The 23,558-nt window shown below is 42.5% G+C and overlaps 1 protein-coding gene across 1 annotated transcript in view; it reads left to right on the top strand.

The window, feature by feature from the left end:
- The first annotated feature begins 1,764 nt into the window (after nt 1-1,764).
- Nucleotides 1,765-23,558, top strand: part of TDRD10 (tudor domain containing 10) — a 46,804-nt gene continuing 25,010 nt past the window's right edge. Inside the window, 4 exon segments of the mRNA XM_007458053.1 lie at nt 1,765-1,867; nt 3,039-3,097; nt 13,956-14,026; nt 14,681-14,837. Of these exon segments, the coding sequence (XP_007458115.1) occupies nt 1,765-1,867; nt 3,039-3,097; nt 13,956-14,026; nt 14,681-14,837 (390 nt within the window).

Raw genomic sequence — 23,558 nt, 5'->3', positions numbered from 1 at the left:
TTGTGGCGCACGGTCTTAGTTGCTCCATGGCATGTGGAATCTTCCCGGGCCAGGGCTCGAACCCGTGTCCCCTGCGTTGGCAGGCGGATTCTTAACCACTGCGCCACCAGGGAAGTCCTACTCTTTGTCTTTTTAAAAACACAAATAAGACACTTTTCCAGACCAAGCAATAGAGTGGAAGCTTATGACTTTTGTGTCATATGGTTTGAATTCAAACAAACAGCTTCTCTATTTATGAGCATAAGTTAAGTGATCTTTGACAGACTACCAGATTATGGTCTCTGAGCCTCCAGGACTTCATCTGTAATAATGGCAAGTTCTGAGAGTTTCCATGAGGATTAAATGAGACAATGTACATTAGTTGTTTAGTTAGCATAGCACCTGGCAGGCCCTTAAAGGCATCTTTGAAAGATTTATGCTGGGCCCTTGCTTGGGAGGTGTTGGTGCCCTCCCTGTTCCAGAAGCCCATAGATTTTTCCAGGGATTACAAGGAAATTGGGAGTAACAGCCATAGCCTGATTCTGCCCATAAACCTCTCTATTTTTATTCATCAATACTTAAGCCTTTTAATTATCTTAACCACTGTTCTATTTAAATTTAGTTGCAACTAAAGCGGTTTCCTCCTGCAGCTGGGAACAATTTAGAGGACAGCGTTACTACTTTCTTTTAAAATTTAACGTTTTAATTTTTGTTTCTCCCAAAGTAAAGAAAAAAAAAATCCCTTTAAAATGACTTTGACAGCCTTCTTACCTGCAGGAAAAGAACCAAGAGCTGATCTGTCATGCCTCTGCAATGAAGCCTCCATGAAAACCCAAAAGTATGGGTTCTGAGAGCTTCCGGGTTGGTGAACACAGTAGAGATTTGGGGACAGTGACGCACCTAGAGAGCATGGAAGCTCTGTGCCCTTTCCCTGTACCTTGCCCCATGCATCTCTCCCATCTGGCTGTTCCTGAGTTATATACTTTTTAAATAAATGGCAATCTAGTAAGGAAAATGTTTCTCTGAGATGTGAGCCACTCTAGCAAAGTGATGGGACCCAAGGAGGGGTCGTGCAAACCTCCAGTCTATAGGTGGTCAGTCAGAAGCACAGGTGACAACCTGGGCTTGCAGGTGACTGGCGTCTGAAGCGGGGCAGTCCTGTGGGACTGAGCCCTTAACCTGTGGAATCTGATGCTATCTCCTGGGTAGACAGTGTCAGAACTGAGTTGCATTGTAGGACACCCAGCTGGTGTCTGGAGCAGTGCTTGGTGGTGTGGTAAAACTGCTCCCCCCTACATCGGAATTGGTGACCAGAACCCTTAATAGGTTCTGGGGATTAAGATATGGACCACTTTGCTGGGGGGCATGATTCTGCCTGCCACAGTACCTATTCAGTAATGTGATGGTGAATGATCCTGGCATTCCTCTGTGGCTGGTTGGCTTTGCAGGAGATCCTGTTGGAAAGAAACTGCAGCATGTAAGTTGTTTCCTTTTGCTGATAAACAAGCCTCCTTCCACCCCACAGCCTTTTCTTCCTTCTGCTCCTGCCTCCCAATGCCCAGAGCTTAGGAGTCAACCCCAGCATTTCTTGCCTGTTGATTCTGACACTAAATGTGCTTTAACAATTAGCGATTAAAAAGGTCCAGTGGAGGGCTTCGTGCTTGGAACCCGAGTCTGGAAGGAGGAAGGGAAACCCTCTGTCAGGAAGCGGGTATGGAGGCTTCTGTCGGGCCCTACTTGTTATGCCCAAACTCCTTCTGTTGGAGTTTGGCCTTGGGAGGTGCAATGCTAAGACCTGTGTTTGACAGGTCCTGGAGCAGCAGTGACTTCCGACCCTCTGCTGAAGTATTTGGGAAGAATGGAGTGTTGGAGGAACAGAAATCTCCAAGTGAGTTAGCTTGGGGGTTTGCTTGGTGCTGGGACGCTCAGTCTATAACCTGGATCCTAATTAACCTACTCAGTTTCTCTTCAAGCATGAAACCTGGGATCCTGCCCTTGCTCCAGTCACCACGTTTCCTTTCACATGATGGGATGCATCCCTCTGCCACACACTGTGCAGACCCTCAGGCGCTGTTGCGCTGGCTGCTCCTAACCTCATACTTCTCTTTAATCCTTATCTCCTCCCATTTCACCCTCCACCATCTCCAAAGTGATCTTTCTGCAACCTAGCCGTGTTGATGTCACCTCTCTGATTAAACCCTTCACCTCCTTCTCACAGCCAGTGGACTCTGCTGAGACTGCTGTGGGCAGCAGTCAGCGATTTCAGCAGTTGGCCTGGCCTGCCTTTCTTCCTTCTGCTCTCGCCACTCACTCACCTGCAGCGTGCGTCTAGCTATTCCTGACTCCAGTCAGCCTCCCAGACGCGCGGGGCCTTTTCGCATCTCCATGCCTTTGTGTGTGCCCTGCCCTCTGCCTGGATTCCCTTCTGCCTCCCTCCTGCAATAACCCCCACTTCCTTCCCTCCTTCAGCTGAATGTTAACTGTGAAATACTACCCCCTTTGGTCCTGAAACTACATAATACCCCATTGGAAGCGCTGGATTCCTGGTGTGCTGATGACTTGCTGTCCTCCCAACCCCCAGAGAGTACGCTCCTGCCTTGAAGGCAGTCATATCCAAGGCCAACACTTAACACTGGACCACTCCCATAACACTGATAAGTGTTTGCTGACCCATTGAGTGCTGTATAACCCTTCACTGATCACGGGGGGAGGAATGTTTGTAGGGGACTGTGTGTTTATGTTTTAACATTGAGGAAAATGTGTCACTTATCACATGTTCTAACTCCTCTGAATCCTCTAGCCTTACACCTGCCTTTTTTTTTTTTTTTTTGGCGGTACGCGGGCCTCTCACTGTTGTGGCCTCTCCCGTCTCGGAGCACAGGCTCCAGACATGCAGGCTCAGTGGCCATGGCTCACAGGCCTAGCCACTCCGCAGCATGTGGGATCTTCTCGGACCGGGGCATGAACCCATGTCCCCTGCATCGGCAGGCGGACTCTCAACCACTGCGCCACCAGGGAAGCCCCACACCTGCCTTTTTTTGGGCTATTTTTCTTCTTAGGATTCAAGAAAAGAGAGACAGAGGTGTATGTTGGCAATCTCCCGCTGGATATCTCTGAGGTATGCTTCACTCTCTGTGAACGGTTGCTTCTTATCTTCTTTGGTCTCCCCCATATGACTTAAACCTGCCAGTAACAGTTTTACCAGTTTTAAAAGGTATTTTAGAGCTACGAATGTGCACGTAGTCGCTGGTTGGTGACTACGCTGACCAGCTCACAGCCAATTCACGGTTTGCCTTGGACTTCCCACTTTTGGTGTGGAGCATCCTGCATCTAACCATCCATGTAAACCTGGATGGGTGGTCACCCTCCTTATCACATTGAATGGAGGGGCAGCGGTGAGGCAGCTTCCCTTTAGGAAGGGGGCCTTCTGAGTGTTCAATTGCCGATCCTTTGGTCATAGGGAGCAGTGGGGTCTCAGCCAAGAAACTACACTCATTTCACTTTGAAATGAACCAGTTCAGTCAGTTGGCTGTGTACTTAGAGAGTAGAATATAAACAACCATATTTGACACCTGGAATCTTCCAGAATCTTCTTGTCTATTTGGGGAGGCCAGACCACCAAACCTGAAATAATTATAGAACAACATAAGTACTTAAAATTTGTAATAAGTGCATTTGAAGTACAGATGAAGAGAGGACGGAAGTGTAATCTACTGATTTGAAGCATCCCCTGCCTTTTAAATTTTTTTGGAGCATTAAAAAATTTGCGAGTAACGCAGAATAACGTGCCTGAGGCTCACTCAGCATGCTAAAAGATAACCTGGTCCTTGCGCTCAAGCTCAGTCTTAGATGAAGTATGAGAGAAACTAACTTTTGTGGAGCCCCTGCTGCATGTCAGACATTTTTCAAAAATGTCCTGGTCTCGTGCCCACTTGCCAATTAGCTAAACTCAATCTTCTCTGCCCAAATTTTGCCTTATTCCTTTTACACCAGTTACTATATTTTAATTATCAAAGATGCTCTGGGAAATAGGCTAAATGCTTCATTAGTGTGGTTTTATTAAATTCTTATAATAACTCTGGGTGGTGGGTAGTATTTCCATCTTGGAGATGAGGCAGCTAAGTCTCTAAGAGGTCCTCCCTACCCAAGTACACAGACCTAGTGAGTGGTCGGCCAAGAGTTGAGTCCATGTCTAGTTGCCCCCAAGTACCAAACCACATAATCCATAAGACGTGTAAATAACTCACCATAAAAAGAGATGAATCTATTATGTTTTTATCTGACAAAGAAAGAAGAACATGGTGTTAGAGCCCAGAGAATAAAGTAATTCATTTTGACCCAGTGAATTAAGCCAAGAGTCAAAGGGGTGGGTTGGGGGATTCTTGGCATCTGAGAGAAGAGAGTACTGGGGCTGATTCCCCTTCCTGTTGTTGGCAGGCTGCTACAACCCATTATTTGACAGTGAGATGAGGGCAGGAGCCCTGCAGGCAGTTCTGCAGTGGTCTTGGGGAGGTGAGGCACTGAGAGGCTCTGCCACCTCTTTTCAGAAGACCCTGTTTCGCAGCCCAGCACCTGGGGCTTGCTTGGCTATGCTGACCCACACCGTGGTATAGGGGGCCTTTGATCCTTGCCCCCTTCATGGGAAAGCAGCAGCCTTCCCCATGGTGCTTTCTTCCAACTTAACAAACGCAGACCAGTCTCATAGGAGAGGACAGACATGATCTAAAGAAGCAGGTTTTTAAAAAGAAGTTTCTTATTTTAACATTAATGCTGGACTTCCCTGGTGGTGCAGTGGTTAAGAATCCGCCTGCCAATGCAGGGGACACGGGTTCGAGCCCTGGTCTGGGAAGATCCCACATGCTGCGGAGCAACTAAGCCTGTGCACCACAACTACTGAGCCTGTGCTCTAGAGCCCATGAGCCACAACTACTGAAGGTCGCGTGCCTAGAGCCTGTGCTCCACAAGCGAAGACACTGCAATGAGAAGCCCCCACTCGCCGCAGCTAGAGAAAGCCCGCTCAGCAATGAAGATCCAATGCAGCCAAAAATAAATAAATTAATTAAAAAAGAAAAACAGAACAGAAAAACATTAATGCCTCATGAAGAACCATGAAGTGTCTGCGACTTTACCCTGCTTGCAAACCAACAGATTAGCGTGCAGCAGTTTCATGGCTGTTGGTAGAAGATGAAAGTCTTGGATCAGAGATGAAAGATGATTTATTATTCATAGCAATAACAGTAGCCAGGATTTTTTACTTTATTAACCTTTCTTTTTTTATTGAGATATAAATCACATACCATAAAATTCATTATTTTAAAGCATAAAATTCAGTGGTTTTTAGTATATTCACAAGGTTGTGCAGCCATCACCACTAATTCCAGAATATTTTCATCACCCCCAAGTAAATCTCATACCCATTAGCAGTCCCTCCTCCTCTCTTCCTCCAGTCCCTGGCAACCACTAATTTACTTTCTGTCTCTATGGATTTGCCTATCCTGGCTATTTCATGTAAATGAAGTCATACAGTGTGTGGCATTTTGTGTGTTCTTTCACTTAAGTATAATATTTTCACATGTTTTATAGCATGTCTCAGTACTTCATTCCTTTTTATGGCTAAAATATTTATATGGATATACCACAATTTGTTTATCCATTCATCACTGGACATTTGGGTTGTTGCGACTTTTTGGTTTTTATGAATAATGCTCTGCACATTGGTGTACACGTTATGTGTAAACATATGTTCCAGTTGTCTTTGGTATATACCTAGGAGTGAAATTATTGGGTCACATGGTAACTCTGTGCCAAACTGTTTTCCAAAAGAGCTGTAACATTTCACATTCATACCAGCAATGTATGGGGATTCCAATGTATGGGGATCCCAGTTTCTCCACTTCCTTGCCCAAATCTGTTATTGTCTGTCTTTTTTTTTTTAATAAATTTATTTTATTTATTTAATTTTGGCTGCATTGGGTCTTCGTTGGCTGCTCACGGGCTTTCTCTAGTTTCGGCGAGTGGGGCTACTCTTTGTTGCGGTGCGCGGGCTTCTCATTGCTGTGGTTTCTCTTGTTGCAGAGCATGGGTTCTAGGTGCACGGGCTTCAGTAGTTGTGGCACACAAGCTTCAACAGTTGTGGCACGTGAGCTCAGTAGTTGTGGTGCGTGGGCTTAGTTGCTCCGCGGCATGTGGGATCTTCCCAGACCAGGGATCGGACCCGCGTCCCCTGCATCGGCAGGTGGACTCTCAACCACTGCGCCACCAGGGAAGCCCTGTCTTTTTATTATTGAGTTGAAAGAGTTCTTTATGCATTCTGGATACAGGTCTCTTATCAGATATATGATTTGGAAATATTTTCTCCCATCAGTTGTATTTTTAGTTTCTCTATAGTGTCCTTTGAAACACAGAAGTTTAATTTTGATGCATTCCAATTTTCTGTTTTTTCCTTTGGTTGCTTGTGCTTTAGGTGCCATATCTAAGAATCCATTGCCTAATCCAAGATCACAAGGATGTACACTTATGCATTCTTCTAAGAGTTTTATAGTTTTAGCTCTCATATTTAGGTCTATGATCCTTTTTTAAAAATTTTATTTATTTTTGGCTGCATTGGGTCTTCATTGCTGTGTGCAGGCTTTCTCTAGTTGTGGCGAGCGGGGGCTGCTCTTCATTGCGGAGCACAGGCTCTAGGTGCGCAGGCTTCAGTATTTGTGGCACATGGGCTCAGTAGTTGTGGCTCGTGGGCTCTAGAGCGCAGGCTCAGTAGTTGTAGCGCATGGGCTTAGTTGCTTCGTGGCATGTGGGAGCTTCCTGGACCAGGGCTTGAACCTGTGTCCCCTGCATTGGCAGGAGGATTCTTAACCACTGTTCCACCAGGGAAGTCCTGTGATCCTTTTTGAATTCATTCTTCTGGGTGGTTTGAGGTAGGGGTCAGTTTCATTCTCTTGCATGTAGATGTCCAGTTGTCCTAGCATCATTTGCTAAAAAGATTATTTTTCCCCAATGAATTATTTTGGCATCCTTGTTGAAAATCCATTGACCATAAATGTAGCAGTTTATTTCTGGAGTCTCATTCTATTCCATTGATCTGTATGTCTTTCCTTATGCCAGTACTGCACTTGCTTACTGTAGCTTTGTAGTAAGTTTTGAAATTGATCACACACTTACTCTTGAACCCATTGGTTTGCTTTCTGCCCTCACCAGTTTTCTCAAACTGGTCTTGCTGAGTATATGCGTAACCTTCATGATGCCAAATGGATTTAAAATCTTTAAATGCCTCCGTTTCCATAATTATGATAGATTGGATAACCTGAAAACCCTCTTACAAGAAAATACTTGGAAATAGAAGTTAAAATATAGGAAATACCACTTTTAAATACATATCTGACTCCTAAGAAAGTAAGGAAAATTAATAGGGCCCCAAATAAGCAATAGCTGAAAACCAGGAGAGTCTGGCCATTGCCCTAGGATCTGTGCCTACCTCAAAACCCAAAGAGTAGATTGGATTATAACAGCCATGTCAGGACAGGAGATGACACTCTGGGCCTATGTGAGGAGGGGAATGGTAACTGACATCCCCGCAAAAGCAGGATTGTTGAAGGGCTGGACACTTAGTGAAAGTATGAACCACAAAAACTTTGCTTATTGGCCCAGGGTGGTGTTGAGGAAGTTAATCTGTCTTGGCCTGGATGTGGGGCTGGTAGGGCTAAGCAGTCTCCCCAGGAACATGTAACAGTAGGCCTGATTTCATGTGACTTGGGGTTTAAATTCATATTACTTACAAGGTCTGGGAACCTTCAAGCTAAAATTTAACCTTTGATGAAGTTAAAAACCCAATTCACAGAAAAACATTTAGACTGAATGGAAGGAAACCTCCAAAATCTGATGAAGAGTATCTACAAAAAATACACAGAAAACATGATCACTTGGGAAACAGAAGTATTTTAAAATCAAGAACAATGGGCTTCCCTGGTGGCGCAGTGGTTGAGAGTCCGCCTGCTGATGCCGGGGACACGGGTTCGTGCCCCGGTTCGGGAAGATCCCACATGCCGCAGAGCAGCTGAGCCCATGAGCCATGGCTGCTGAGCCTGTGCGTCCGGAGCCTGTGCTCCGCAATGGGATAGGCCACAACAGTGAGAGGCCTGCTTACCGCAAAAAAAAAAAAAAAAAGAACAAGACATGAGGGCCTCTATCACTTCTGTTTAACATTTTATGCGATTTCTTAGCTAGAGCAAGTGAGAAAATAAAAAAAATAAGAGGTTTAAGAATTGGAAAGGAAAAAACAAAGCTGTCATTATTTGCAGATGATTGCCTAAGTTGAAGCTTAAAAGACTCTTGGACGTGTTAGAATTATTGAGAGTTAAGTTGGTTGAATATAAGCTAAATATACAAAAGTCAGTTGTATTTCTATACAAGAGGAACAAAAAATACAAAGAGCTAGAATATAATAAAAGTTGTGCAAGACATATACACAGAAAATTATGAGACTTTACTGAAGGTCATTAAAGAAGACCTAAATAAAGAGATGGATAAGAAGAATCAGTTTTATGATCCTTAAATTGATATATAGATTCAATGCCATTGTGATCAAAATACCCAAAGGTTTTCCAAAGAACTTGACAAGGTGATTCTAAAATTTACATGGATCAGAACAGTCCCATGAATAACTGCACCCTTCTGAAGAAGAATAAGGGGGACAGAGAGGAGAGCAAATTTTCCACTGTAATAATGATGATCTTGATGTGAGTGCATTGCTAATAGTCAACATATGGAACAGAGTAGAAAGTCCAGAAATAGACCTACACATATATGAACAGTTGGTGTGTGTAACCAGGTGGTATTGTAGATCAGTTGGGAAAGAAGGGACTATTCAGTAAACTGGTTCTGAGACATTTCATTATCCATATAGGAAAAATGAAATTGGGCCTTAACCTTATAACATACATGGAATGGATTCTAGATGGAATAAGGACTTAACAATGTACGGCAAATATAATACTTAGGGACACAACTTTGATAGTTTTCCCTTTGAGATCAGGAAAAAGATATGGACGCCAGCTATTGCTATTACTGTCAACACTGTACAGGTGGTCTCGGTCAGTGCAATAGGTAAGGAAAAAGAATAGGAATTGGAAAGGCAGAAGTAAGTGTCATTAGTGCAGGTGATATGATTGTGGTAGTAGAAAATCATGACCAGTTATCTGTATTCCCAGCTTGTACCTTGCCTATGAACTCTGAACTTGTATGTTCAATTGCCTAAGTCCTTATCTCTACTTGGGCAACTAATAGGCGTTTCAGACTTAATGTGTCCAGCCTGCTCCTCCCACAGTCTTCCCCATCTCAGTACATGGCCCAAAACCTGGGAAATATTCTCGTTTCATACCTCATATGTATTTCACGCTTCACATTCAGTCTGTCAGCAGGTATAAGAATACACCTAGAATCAAACAATCTTTTGCATCAGAAGGGAGGAAGAGAATGGAATATCTTTAAATTTGCCAAAATTAACAATGGAAGGATAAAAAGGGAATAAAGACGGTGACCTCTGGGGAGGGAAGGAAAAAAACGTAGAAGGGAGATGGTGGCATAATTTCTGAACTTACCTTGTATTTTTTTTTAATTTTTATTTTTTGCACTCAAGATAGTTTTATTCATTGAATATTAAATCAGTATTAAAATCTCACCTCTTTTTAAAGGCATTAATAAAAATAAGACTTTAAGTTTTCTGCAAATAAAAAGTCAATGCAAAAAAATTCCCAGGGCTGCAAAGCCCTGCTCTGTTCTCTACTAAAGGGATTTCTAAACTGAGGCTGATTTCAATCTCAGGATTCTCCCTGGGGGCCCCAAAGGGAAACAATCAATCAGGAAGGGCTCAGACTTTTCTCCCCATGCACACATCTTCTCCTGGGACACCTTCTTCTCTGTCCCTACCCACGACGCAAAACCTTGTATTATTGTTTTGACTTTAAAATTTGTAAATGTGCCAGAGAAAAGAATTATTCCAAGTGACCTCAGAATATGGTATTTTGACTGTAGATCCTCAGTAGGATATACTACAAGCATAAAAAGAACTGCAAAGAAATCTTAAACTTTACTCAATAATTTTGTTGTCTGTAGTAATCCTGGTATTGTTATTTGAACCTGTTACGTATTTAAAATAGGATACAATAAGTATTTAATGTTGTTAGGAATAAAGATTTTCAGCATAAGAGAAAAGATATAAAAATAAAAGAAATTAAGTAAAAACTATCTGTAGCTCTTATATATGAGTTAGAATCCACGATTACAATGATTATTTTCCCTTTCAAAGATACATATCTTCTAACTCTGTTCATTGAAAGACCTTGGTACTCTAACAACCCAGTGGCATTAAGCTCCTACCTGCTAGATTTCCCACTTTAAATACCATTCCCCACTGAAAGGAACTAGGCCTTCTTAGGGAAATGCCTGATTCCAGGTCTGGAGCTGTTATGCCAGAAAGCTAGAAAGCTCTCAAAGGCTATTAGGGTTTGGTTGAAGCGATGGGAGAGGTTGTGATTAGAGGTGAGATAACTTGTTTCTTGGAGCTATGTGCTGGAATGTTTGCAGATGTAGTGATGAGGTGTTTGAGATTTGTTTCAGAACAGCCTAGTGGTAGGGAGGGGTGTAGTTGAAATCATGTAAATGTCCATGACTTAAGAATTTTTTTTTTTTCAGGCAAGGCTTTATTGGGGGTTCCTGCTGTAACACAAAGGAGTGAAAACAAGGAACAGGTTCCCTTGCTCGCTCCTTTTTTTTTTTTTTTTGAGTCCTGCTGTAACACAAAGGAGTGAAAACAAGGAACAGGTTCCCTTGCTCGCTCCTTTTTTTTTTTTTTTTTGAGTTGAGAATTAGTAAGTCTAAGTGATAGGTATATAGGGATTTGTTATACTATTTTCTGTGTGTTTGAAAGTTTCCAAATAAAAATAAAAAAGCATAAGAACAAGGGAAAAGGAAGTCCTACAGGCCAAAGATGGGACAATTTGTGTTTCAAAAATACTAATGACTACCTCTGATTAAAACTTACTGTGATAAAAAGCAATAATTTGTAGTAATACCTAAAGAAGTAATACCTAAAGAAAGCAAAGCTCGCTGGACACATTGAAGGTAGCAAGACAATAGTTCATTAATATAAAACTTGATAATTAAAGGGAAAGAATAAGTGTTTATTTTGCTTTTCCAACACCAGTGGCATTTTCTCACCCTAGTGGAGGAGAAAAAGTTATTTACAGAGCAACTTTAGCTCATAGATGCCGAAGAAACGATAGAAAATCATCATTCTGCAAACCATAATAAAATATGTTTCAGACAGTAGTTATCAGAGCATGGTAAATGCATTAGGTAAAATATTTTTTTAAAATAAATTTATTTATTTATTTTTGGCTGTGTTGGGTCTTCGTTGCTGTGCGCGGGCTTTCTCTAGTTGTGGCGAGCGGGGGCCACTCTTCGTTACAGTAAGTGGGCTTCTCATTGCGGTGGCTTATTCTGTTGCGGAGCAGGGCTCCAGGCGCACGGGCTTCAGTAGTTGTGGCTTGAGGGCTCCATAGCGCAGCCTCAGCAATTGTGGCACATGGGTTTAGCTGCTCCGTGGCATGTGGGATCTTCCCAGACCAGGGATCGAACCCGTGTCCCCTGCATTGGCAAGTGGACTCTCAACCACTGTACCACCAGGGAAACCCAATTAGGTAAAATATTGATGGGCAGTTTTAATCAGGCTGTTACTATCTGAATTTGTTGATTAATTTAGCGTCACTAAAAGTAAGAAAACCAGATACAAGCCTCCTAAAGTGATATAATATTATTGAAGAGTATCACACCATCTATAAAGTATTCTAGCCAAAAATGTAAATAATAGCATGAAAGCAGCCATAGACAATAAGTAAATGAATGTGCATGGCTGCATTCCAGTAAAACTTTACTTACAAAAAGGGTGGTAGGTTGGATTTGGCCCAAGGCTGTGGTTTCCTGACATCTGCTATTGAAGGTACAAAAATATGGGAGTTTTCTCCTTTATTTTATTATTTATGTATCTATGTATTTTTGGCTGTGCCCCACGGCTTGTGGGATCTTAGTTTCCCGACGAGGGGTTGAACCTGCACCCTCGGCCGTGTAAGCGCAGAGTCCTAACCACTGGACTGCCAGGGAATTCCCTCTTTTATTTTAATTATGGTAAAATTTGACAAGAAGAAGGTATGGTTTGGCATGATATCACAAAATGAATGTAGGATTTAAAGTTAGAAGCCTTGGGTTCAAATCCTGACTCTAAATTGGCTGTGTAATTTTAGGGCAGTCACTTAACCTTTCTGATCCTTATTTTATGCTTCTGAGAATGAGGACAGTAATAATGTATACTTCCCAGGGTGGTTTTAAAGATGAAATGGAATAAGGTATGTGAAAGTGCTTTATAAACTGAAAATGCTAAGCACATATTGCTTGTTCTCACAAATTGCTTGTTGTTCAGCATCTTGTAGATTCATCTGTAATAAACGTTAAATATTTAAAAGTAAAAGCAAACTAGAAAATTTGAATTTAAATGTAATATAGATATGAAGACTGAGAGAAGTGAGCTATACATTATGCATTTCTCTTTTCCGAAGCCAACAAAGTGACTTTAGACTGGTAAAAGCTGCTTTTAACAGAAGATGGTATAAATATATTTTTCCAAAGTAGAATTTTCTAGGGAACCATTGGTTTTCATCACAGGTGTGGGATTTATAGTGGTAACGTGCTGGTGGGGGAGCTGAGGAAGGACGAAGTGGAGAAGCGCAGGTAGGTGTTGACAGGGAGGCCTGAGGGGAAGCCTTTGTGGTGGGCAGCGGGAGCGCATCCGTGACCTGCAAGAAAGCGTTTTCAGTAGAGCAGGAATCTGGCCAAACTGCAGGCAGCCGGGAGGGAGTGGGCGGGGAGGAAACGGAGGCATTAAGCAGACGCGGCTCTTTCTACACCTTTGGCAGAAAAGTGAAAAAATAGGGTGTCGCTCAAAAGGGCATCAGGGTTGGGTAGATGCTATCTCAGAAAAGGGAGGGCAGCCAGGGGAAGGAGTGGGACAAGGGTCCACGGGGAAGGGAGGCAGCCTGAGGGCAGGCAGGAGGGAGAGTTGAGAGTGGGATGGAGAAATGTCCAGGGACGGGAGGTGGCCATATACCCGGCCAGTGGAGGCCAGGCTGCAGTGAGCAAAGTGGGGAGGGGAGCCTTGCAGAGAAGGGTGTGGTGGATATGAGAGCTCCCTCAGAGGCTGACCAGCGACGGTGTGTCCTCCCTCAGTGCACTGCCCACTCCGGGCTTTACTTTTACCCTCAGCCTTCACTCCGCCACATCTGTTAGAGATCACGCATTTACAAACTATAAGCTCCTTGAGTGCAAGGCTTATGTCAAATTCAAATCAGTATCTCCTGTAACACTCACCATAACGCTGCGTGTAACCCATGTTTGCTGAATGTCTGTAGGACATGTGAGGGAAGAAATGAAGGGAAATTGCCACGAATACAGGACTGAGTCAGCAGGGGCAGTTGGCCTTGCATGGTTGGTTTGGTTAAAGCAAGCCGCCCCACCTAGGTAGCGATGAAAGGGAGATAGCCTAGATTCCTAATAAATTAAAAGTCACCTCCTCCTGGGAGCCCACCGTCTCCAAATTTGGGTTAGATACCCATACTGTGTGCTCCCGGAGGCATGTGTACCTCTTCATTATGGCATTTTGCACCCTCTGGTGAAATGGTCTGCTTACTTGATTGACTCGTCTGTACCCCACACGTCTGTTGAGCTTCAGTTGAAGGCAGGACTCATATCTTTCTTGTCTCTGTATTTGCATCACTGAGCACAAAGCCTGGCACGCTCAGCACATCATAGGTTCTCATTAAGTATGTTTCAGTTGATTACAGATTAGCTGATTGGGGATCTGAAACATTGAGAACTGATTGTAAGTATTGTCTCTGGGTCTCTTTCTCTTTTAAACCCTGCCATTGTAGGAGGAAATTCGGTGCCTTCTAAAGGACTTCAACCCTCTCCATGTCCGCAAAATCCAGAATGGCTGCAAATGGTAATGACTGTTCTTCCTTTGTTTTCTTTGGGAAGCAACTCCTTTCCTCTTTGTCCATTTTGCTGATGCACTGATGTTACAGACTAGCTCAACAACTCCCAAAGCCACACCCACTGCAACTTGGCAGAGTGACATTTGGGAAACCCCCTTTCCACATCCAACCCTCTGACTTGGCAGCTAATGCTGCCTTATCCATACAACCTTGGTTTAGAAGTCCAGAGACCTGGGTTTGCTTTTGGTCATGTCCTTGCTCTGTTTTCTGACTCGAGGCAAGTTACTGTACCTCCCTCAGCCTTGGTTGCCCCTGAAACCTGGACCTACTCATATTTTCCCTTTCTTATTTTCCAGGCAGTAAAAGGGCTTTGAAATTTTGTGGGGAGCGGTGTGAAGGAAGCCCAGAGCCGTGCCATATGTTATATAGTGATAGGGTCAGCATGTGTCTCCTGATCCCCAGGACACCCAGGACAGGCTGTCCCACTGCCCATCCCAGCCCAAGTGTGGATGTCATTGTGGCCTCCTGGTGTGTTAGGGTCAGCCCAGCTCCTCTCCTGTCCCCACAGAGGGAAGAGGAGACTTTTTCTAGGCTTGGGCTTGGTGCCCTCCTGTGGCTCTGTTCTGAGCCGGGCTCAGAGCTGCCCTCTCCTTCCTTTGCAGCTTCGCATTTGTAGATGTGGGCTCCATGCAGAAAGTGGCGCTTGTGATCCAGGAGCTGAATGGGAAGCTCTTCCGCAAACGAAAACTGTACGTGAATTCCAACAAAAGGTCTCCCAAGAGGACCCTTGATGTGACTGAGTGGACTCAGGAACTGCTGGTAGGTTTCTGGCCTCTCTGCGCTCTGGTTTGCTCTGTGCTCACTCTTCAGAGCTTGGCCGACTTTCCTTTCTGTCCTTTCCTCCTTCCATCCCAGTCGTACTGTGGACAAAGCAGGGGCTGGGATGAAATTCAGGAAACTTTTATGACCTTTAACAGTTGGAAGCAAGGTTAGTATGGAAAACTTGGAATTTTGAAATGAAAGGAAGGCTGTATTCTTAGCAAGGACAAAAAAAGGGTTATTAGGCAATCCAGTCAGGGCTTTTTCAACATGGGTTATTGAAATTGAGGCTTTTACTTGTTTAACGTAGCAGACATTAATTGAGTATCTATTGTTTGCACAGCCTTGTTCTGGCTGCTGGTGTGAGGGTAAGTAAGACAAAAGTGAATAAAATCTGGTCCTTCCTGGCAGGAAGACAAATGTGAGGTATTGGAAGGGGAGAGTTAATGGTGGGTTAGCGCCTGGTGGGGGCTGCCTTTGTGCACAGAGACGAGAAGGCCCATAACTAAGCCCTGGGAGCTTCCCTCCGGTGAGGTGGGCCCGTTCTCAGTGGGTAAAGGTGAACCAGGAGCAAAGCATCCCACTTCAGAGTCTGAATTGTTAGCGATTGACTTGTCCTGATTTCCTCATATATACAGCCGACAGTGACTTAAACAAGTTAGCTATTTGTTTTTCTTTCCTGCAGAAGAATTCAGGAGGTAAAGAGTCCAAGGTTGGTATGGGCACTCCATGGTGTTATCAGAGTTCCAGGCAGGAAGAAGGGGAGAGGCAGAGGGTGGAGATGCTGTATCCTCATAAAAGCCGCATTCTCAGAAGCCTGACCACAATTCTGCTCCTGTTGTGTTGGAGAGAACTACAACTGGTGACCTTCAATGCAAAGGAGGCTGGAAAACATAGCTTATTTTAAAATAGGTACATTGTTGCTAAACTTGGGGATCTGTCAGCAAGGGAAGGGAGAATGCCTGTTGGCAGGCAGTTAACAAGGTCAGCCACTGCTGCAGAAGTTGGAGATGGGAGTTGAGAGGTGGATAGGAATCACCACAGTAAGATTGTCAGAGGTGACTCCCCTTGCTAGTCCAAACTTTTTTGTTCCCATTCTTCTTAAACTCTAGCTCTTGGAAGGACAGGCTGTCAGATTATGCTACGTAATGACCTTCTTGGTTGCAGTCAAATGCCATTCTCGCTGTCATGCCCCCCTGATAACTTCAGCTTCTAACTCACTGTCTTTCTCTCTTACTGACACTCACATTGTGTCCCTGCGAATGATCTAAGAGTCTGGCCCCTTATTTCTAGAGCATTTATCTTTAATGATCTTTTCTTCCACTCAGTCACAGTTTCCCATTCCCTGAGTTATATCTCAGACCTTGTCATTGCTCATAACTGAACATCTCCAAAATATCCATTTCGAGCATCCCGCTCTGCCCCTCTCCCCTTCTTTGCAGCTCTCTTACTTTGGAGGAGCAGTTCTCAAACTTTAACAGCGTCAGAATCACTGATGAGCTTGGTAAACAGCTTGCTGAGCCTCACCTTCAGAGATACTGATTGAGTGCATCTGGGGCAGGGCCTGAGAATTTTCACAAGTGCCAGGTGGTGCTGGTGCTACTGGTCCTGGGACCACATGTTGAGTAGCAAGGCTCTAAAGCCCCCAGTCTAATGATTAGACACTCTGGGACCCCAAATCCACGGCCTCACCATTTCTTCACTATTCAACACTCTTTGCTCCATCACATCTCTTCTTAGCTTAGATTCCGTAGTTATAACTACCTTAGTTCAAACGACCTGAATTCCCTTAGCTTACTAGGTCATATCTTGCAAAACCCCTCTCTCAGTTGAACCCAGCCCTCAACCTCTTCTGAAGCTGCCCTGTGAGCCGCTGAAGATATTCACACCACCTTGCCAACTGCTCTCAGTATAGGTATGGCCACAGCTTTCCCACTCTTTCCAACTGACCTGTCTTGGAAATCTCTAATCGTTTCTGCTGTTATGTCCAATCTGCTATTAAGCCCAGCTAATGCATTTTTCATTTTAGGTAGTGTAGTTTTCAACTGCCATTTGGTTCTTTTTTCCCCATTTCTCAGCTGAACTCTTCCATCTTTTCATCCATTTTGTTTATCTTTTCTTCCATGTTCTTTAATATACTTACTGTAGTTATAAAATCATTTTCTGCCAATTGCAACAGCTGTGTCATTAGTGGCTCTGCTTCTATTGACATTTACCTCCTTGCTTAAGGGTCAAGACTTCTTACAAATATGGTAATTTTTGATTGTATGGTGGATATTATGGATGTTGTATGGTAGAGACTTTACATTATGTTCTCTAAATAGTGTTGATTTTTTTTTCCTAGCAAAAATGGAACACTAGCTGGCCTTCTGATCTTATTAAAGTTGGTTTTCTTTGTTCGAATTAGTATACTTCAGTTTGAGCTGTAGTTTTTGGGCAAAATCCTTTTCCTAAGGCTTGACCTTCTAGGGTGAGGGTCTCAGGGTGCTTACCAAGGTCTCTGCACTCTGGCCGGGTCAGAACTCTGTTGTCTCCCCAGCACTGTGAGATCTTTGATTCCTGTATTCCTCTCTTAGCTCCCTGTCCTCTACCTTCTACAGCAGCTCTTCTCTCGAAGGCCTCCCAGAACTTGCCCTGCACACGGGCAGCCTAGGATTCGGCAAGGACCTGGGGTCAGCCTCTAGATCTCTGGGGCTTTTCTCTGGCTCCTTTCTCTCTGGTACCCTGCCTCACAGATTCCTGGCACCAAAACTCTTATCTGGGTTTCTTCTGCCCAGGAAGACTGCCACTGACTGCCCAAGCTCTGCTTGCCTTTGCTGTGGTTTGGGAAAATGCCCACAGTAAATGTGGGCCCACCGGCTGTGCTTTCCTTTTCTCAGGCAAACTGCTCTCTGCTACCCACTATCATTAGCCTGTGCCAGAAACGGTTAATTCATATAGTTCGTCCAGTTTTAGGGTTATTTGGGACGGGCGAGTACTGTCATGCCAGAACCAGGTACTAGAAAAGGGTGTTAAGAGGCTCGCCTTCTTCCTTTCGGGATGGCTATCATTTCTCAGGAACATTCCCAGTGCTTTTATATTAGAAATAAGTAACCAAAAGATGAACACTAATCTCCATACATTTGGAAATCTAAAAACATATTCCTAAGTAAACAACACATGGGTCAAAGAAGAAATCATAAGAGAAATTTAAAAGTACTTAGGAGACTTCCCTGGCCGTCCAGTGGTTAAGACCACACTTGCATTGCAGGGGACATGGGTTCAGTCCCTGGTCGGGGAACTAAGATCCTGCATGCTGCATTGCACAGCCAAGAAAAAAAAAAAGGTACTTAGAACTGAACGATAAGGAAAATTTTTCTCATCAAAAGTTGTGGGATAGGGCTTCCCTACTTAACTACTGGTGATGCAGTAGTTAAGAATCCGTCTGTCAGTGCAGGGGACACGGGTTCGAGCCCTGGTCCAGGAAGATCCCACATGTCTCAGAGCAACTAAGCCCGTGCACCACAACTACTGAGCCTGCGGTCTAGAGCCCGCGAGCCGCAACTACTGAGCCCACGTGCCGCAACTACTGAAGCCTGCGTGTGTAGAGCACATGCTCTGCAACAGAAGTCCCCGCAATGAGAAGCCCGTGCACCGCAATGAGGGTAGCCCCCGCTTGCCGTAACTAGGGAAAGCCGGTGCTCAGCAACAAAGACCCAACGCAGCTAAAAATAAAATAAATAAATTTATATATAAAAAAAAGTTGTGGGATACAGCGAAAGCAATACTTATAGGGAACTGTATAATATTGAATGCTTAAATGAGCAAAGAAGACAGGATGAAAGTAAATGAGCTTAGAGTTGATTGAAGAAGTATATAAAAAGTAAAAATAAACCCAAATAAGGAACAGACAAAAATTTTTTTTTTTTTTTTGCAGTACGCGGGCCTCTCATGTTGTGGCCTCTCGCGTTGTGGAGCACAGGCTCCAGACGCGCAGGCTCAGCAGCCGTGGTTCACGGGCCCAGCCGCTCTGCGGCATGTGGGATCTTCCCGGACCGGGGCACGAACCTGTGTCCCCTGCATCAGCAGGTGGACTCTCAACTACTGCACCACCAGGGAAGCCCAGACAAAAGTTTTAAAACAAAGTTTTTTAAAATTTAAAATTTTGTAAACAAAGCCACAATTATATGTCAGTTACATCTCAGTAAAGCCGGGGGGAAAACAAGAAGCATAAAAAACAAAGCTACAATAGAAGGGATCAGTAAAGTCAAAATTTCATTCTTTAAAGAGATTAATGAAACAGAAAAACCTTTGGAATGATTAATCAAGAAAAAAGGAGAAAAGGGCATAGGTAAACATTAGTAATAAAAAGATCATAACTATACATGCAGCAGATAATAAAATATAAGCTAATATGGTAATAAACTTGAAAACTTAGAAGAAATGGACACATTTCTTAAAGTATATCATTTTCAAAACTAATAAAAAAAACTGCTAGTCCTATATCTGTAAAGCAGTTGAATCAAAGTTTAGAATCTTCTTATAAAGAAAACACCAAGCCCAGATGGTTTTATGGCAAATTTTACTGAATTTTCAAGGAACAGAAAATTCCAATATTATATAAATTCTTCTAAAGAATAAGTGAGATACTTGCTAGTTCATTCTATGAGGCCAATATAACCCTGATATCAAATCAGACAGGAGAGCATAAGAGAGAAAAATTGCAGGCTGGTTTCACTCACATGAATACACATGCAGTGTTTCTAAACAAAATATTGGCAAAATGAAGTCAATATTGGCTAATGAAGATAGTATTATACATCATGGCAGTTGCATTTTTTTCTAGAAATGCAGAAGTAGCTTAATATTAGATAACTGATAAATCAGGAGTTCCCTGGTGGCCTAGTGGTTAGGATTCTGGGCTTTGACTGCCAAAGCCTGGGTTCAGTTCCTGGTCAGGGAGCAGAGATCCCACAAGCCATATGGCGCAGCCAAAAAAAAAAAAAAAAAAAAAAAAAAAGAAAGAAAGAAAAGAAAGAAAGAAAAAGGATAAATCTTTCACTACATTAACAGATTAAAGAGTGAACACCATATGATCATCTTAAATAGGCACAGCAAAAGCATTTGATAAAATTCACTACTAATTTATGATTTAAAAAATGAAGTTTCTGGGCTTCCCTGGTGGCGCAGTGCTTGAGAGTCCGCCTGCCGATGCAGGAGACGCGGGTTCGTGCCCCGTTTCGGGAAGATCCCACATGCCGCGGAGCGGCTGGGCCCGTGAGCCATGGCTGCTGAGCCTGCGCGTCCGGAGCCTGTGCTCCGCAAATGGGAGAGGCCACAACAGTGAGAGGCCCGCATAACGCAAGAAAAAAAAAAAAAAAAAAAATGAAGTTTCTTAGCAGCTAGAAATAGAAGGTTATTCTTAACCTGATAAAGGCTATCTCCCAAAACTCTACAGAAAATAATATTTTAATAGAAAAACATTATAAGCATTCTCTTTAAAAATAAGAACAAGACAAGGATATACTGGAAGCCTAGTTTTACCTAGTGAGGAAAGGAAAATAAGTTAAAGGCATAAATATTGGAACAGGGTAAATAAAACTCATTATTTACAGATGATGTTTCTTTACATAGAAAAACTTAAATAATATGTAAATTATTAGAAATAACATTTTAACAAGGTAGCTGGATATATATCAGGTATATAAAAATCAATTTTATTTATATTTCCATGAATAAACAACAAAATAACTTTTAAAATATATCATTTATAAGAGCAGTTTTAGGGCTTCCCTGGTGGCGCAGTGGTGGGGAGTCCACCTGCCGATGCAGGGGACGCTGGTTCGTGCCCCGGTCCGGGAGGATCCCACGTGCCGCAGGGCGGCTGGGCCCGTGAGCCGTGGCCGCTGAGCCTGCGCATCCGGAGCCTGTGCTCCGCAACGGGAGAGGCCACAACACTGAGAGGCCCGCGTACCGCAAAAAAAAAAAATAATAAAGAAAGAAAGAAAAAAAGTTATATAGCTTTACATTTTAAAGCCCATGTTCCATTTTGAGTTAATTTTTGTATAAGCTTTGAAACTTAGGTTGAGTTTTATTATTTTTCTATAGATGTTCAGTTTCTCCAGCACCATTTCCTCCATTAAATTGCTTTTGCAGTTTTATCAAAAATCAGTTGGACAGGGCTTCCCTGGTGGCGCCGTGGTTGAGAGTCTGCCTGCCAATGCAGGGGACACAGGTTCTTGCCCCGGTCTGGGAAGATCCCACATGCTGGAGCGGCTAAGCCTGTGAGCCACACTAACACACCATTGTAAAGCAATTATACCCCAATAAAGATGTTAAAAAAAAAAAAAAAAAAAAAAAATCAGTTGGACATATATGTGTGGGTTCATTTCTGGGTCCTCAGTTTTGTTTCACTGATTACATGTCTATGCCTCCTACTATCTCAGTTACTGTAGCTATAAAAAGTATTGAAATTGGGTAGACTGATTCCTCCAACTTTATTGTTTTTCAACTTTTGCCTTTGTATATAGATTTTAGAATAGTTTTATCTATACCTACCAAAATTTTGACTGGAATTTTTCTAGCAATTGCATTAGACCTATATGTCAGTTTAAGGAGAATTGATACCTTTATTATATGTTGGGTCTTCCAGTCCATGAACACAGTATAAATTTCCATTGATTTAGACCTTCTTTGATTCTTTAATCAACATTGTACAGTTTTCAGCATACATTAGGTCCTAATATATTTTATTAGATTTATACTTAAGTATTTCATTTTATTTGAGTGATTATAAGTCACACTGTAGTTTTGGTTTCTGTGTCTCCTTGTTCATTGGTAGTATATAGAAATACGATTGATTTTTGTATATTTATCTTGTATCCTGTTACTTTGCTGAACTTACTAGTGATAGGAATTTGGTTTTTTTCTTTTCTTTTTTGTAGATTTCTTAGGATTTTCTGTGTAGACAATAATGTCATTTGTAAATAGGGCCAGTTTTATTTTTTCCTTTCTGATCTATACGTCTTCTGTTTCTTTTTCTTAGTACTGGCTAGGTTTCCAGCACTATGTTGAATCAGAGTAGTGAGTGGGCATCCTTGCCTTATCCTTATAGTGTAGAAAGCATTCAGTCTTTCACAATAAAGTATGATATTATCATAGGTTTTTGGATGGATGTTCTTTATTAAGTTGAGGAAGTTCTCCTCTATTCCTGTTTTTCTGAGAGGTTTTTTTTTTTTTTATCATGAATCATTGTATTAGTTTCTTAGGATTGCTATCACAAAGTACCACAAACTGGGCTGCTTAGAACAACAGAAATTGATCATCTCACAGTTCTGGAGGCTAGAAGTCCAAAATTAAGGCGTCAGCAAGGCAAAGTTCCCTCTGAAACCTGTGGGGGAATTATTCCTTGCCTCTTCCTAGCTTCCAGTGGTTTGCCAACAATCTTTGGTGTTCTTTGGCTTATAGATGTGTCACTCCAATCTTCTGTCTTCACATAACATTCTCCTTGTGTGTCTTCATATTGTCTTCCCTCTGTGTCTGGCTCTGTGTCCAAATTTCCTCTTTTTATAAGGAAACACTCATATTGGATTAGGACCCACCCTAGTGACTGTTTTACTTTGCTTACCTCTATAAAGACCCTGTTTCCAAATAAGGTTGCATTCTGAGGTACTGGGGGTTAGGCATTCAACATACATTTTTTGAAGGGGGGAAATAATTCAACTTATAACAGATATTGAATTTTGTCAAATGCTTTTTTCTGTATTGAATGATATGATCATGTGATGTTTTTTCTTTAGCCTGTTAATATGGATTACCTTGATTAATTTTTCAAATATTGAACCAACCTTGCATTCTTGGAATAAACCCCACTTGGTCATGGTGTATAATTATTTTTATATATTGCTGAATTCTATTTGCTAATACTTTGTTAAGGACTTTTGCATCTGTTTTCATGAAAGATAATGATCTGTAGGTTTTTTGTTTTTTGTGGTACTATCTTTGGTTTTAGTATCATGGTAATACCATCCCTATAAAATGAATTGGGGAGTGTTCCCTCCTTTTGGAAAAGACTATATAGAACTGTGTTAATTTTTCTTAAATGTTTGGTAGAATTCTCCAGTGAAACCATCTGGGCTTGGAGATTTTCTTTCTTGCTTGCTTGCTTTCTTTCCTTTTCTTTCTTGCTCTCTTCCTCTCTTTCTCTCTCTCTCTCTCTCTCCCTCTTTCTCTCTTTCCTTCCTTCCTTCCTTCCTTCCTTCTTTCTTTCCTTTCCTTTCCTTTCCTTTCTTTCTTTTCTTTCTTTCCTGTGCTGCATGGCTTGTGGGATCTCAGGTCTTAGGTCCCCAACCAGGGATTGAACCTGGGCCCCCGACCATGACAGCGCTGAGTCCTAACCACTGACCTGACCACCAAGGAATTCCTGAGATTTTTTTAACTTAAGAGTTCAATTTCTTTAACAGTAATGGGGCTCTTCAAATCATCTATTTCAGATTGGGTGAGTTTTGATAGTTTATAGTTTTTGAGGAAGTGGTACATTTTGTCTGAGTTGTCAAACTTCTTGTTTGAAATTTGTTTGTATTTATGTGTAGAGTTGTTCTTGGTATTCCCTTGCTATCTTTTTGATATCTGCGAGGTCTGTAGTGATAGCCCATTTTGTTCCTGATACTGGCAATTCGTGTCTTCCCTTTTTCTTTTCATTCTTGCTGGATGTTTATTGATTTTGTTGATCCTTTCAAAGAA

This window comes from Lipotes vexillifer, unplaced genomic scaffold (assembly GCF_000442215.2).
Source record: "Lipotes vexillifer unplaced genomic scaffold, Lipotes_vexillifer_v1.1 scaffold238, whole genome shotgun sequence".
In the NCBI taxonomy this organism is placed as follows: domain Eukaryota; kingdom Metazoa; phylum Chordata; class Mammalia; order Artiodactyla; family Lipotidae; genus Lipotes; species Lipotes vexillifer.
The sequence above is the reverse complement of the archived record's forward strand: the minus strand, read 5'-3'. Positions and strand labels throughout refer to the sequence as shown.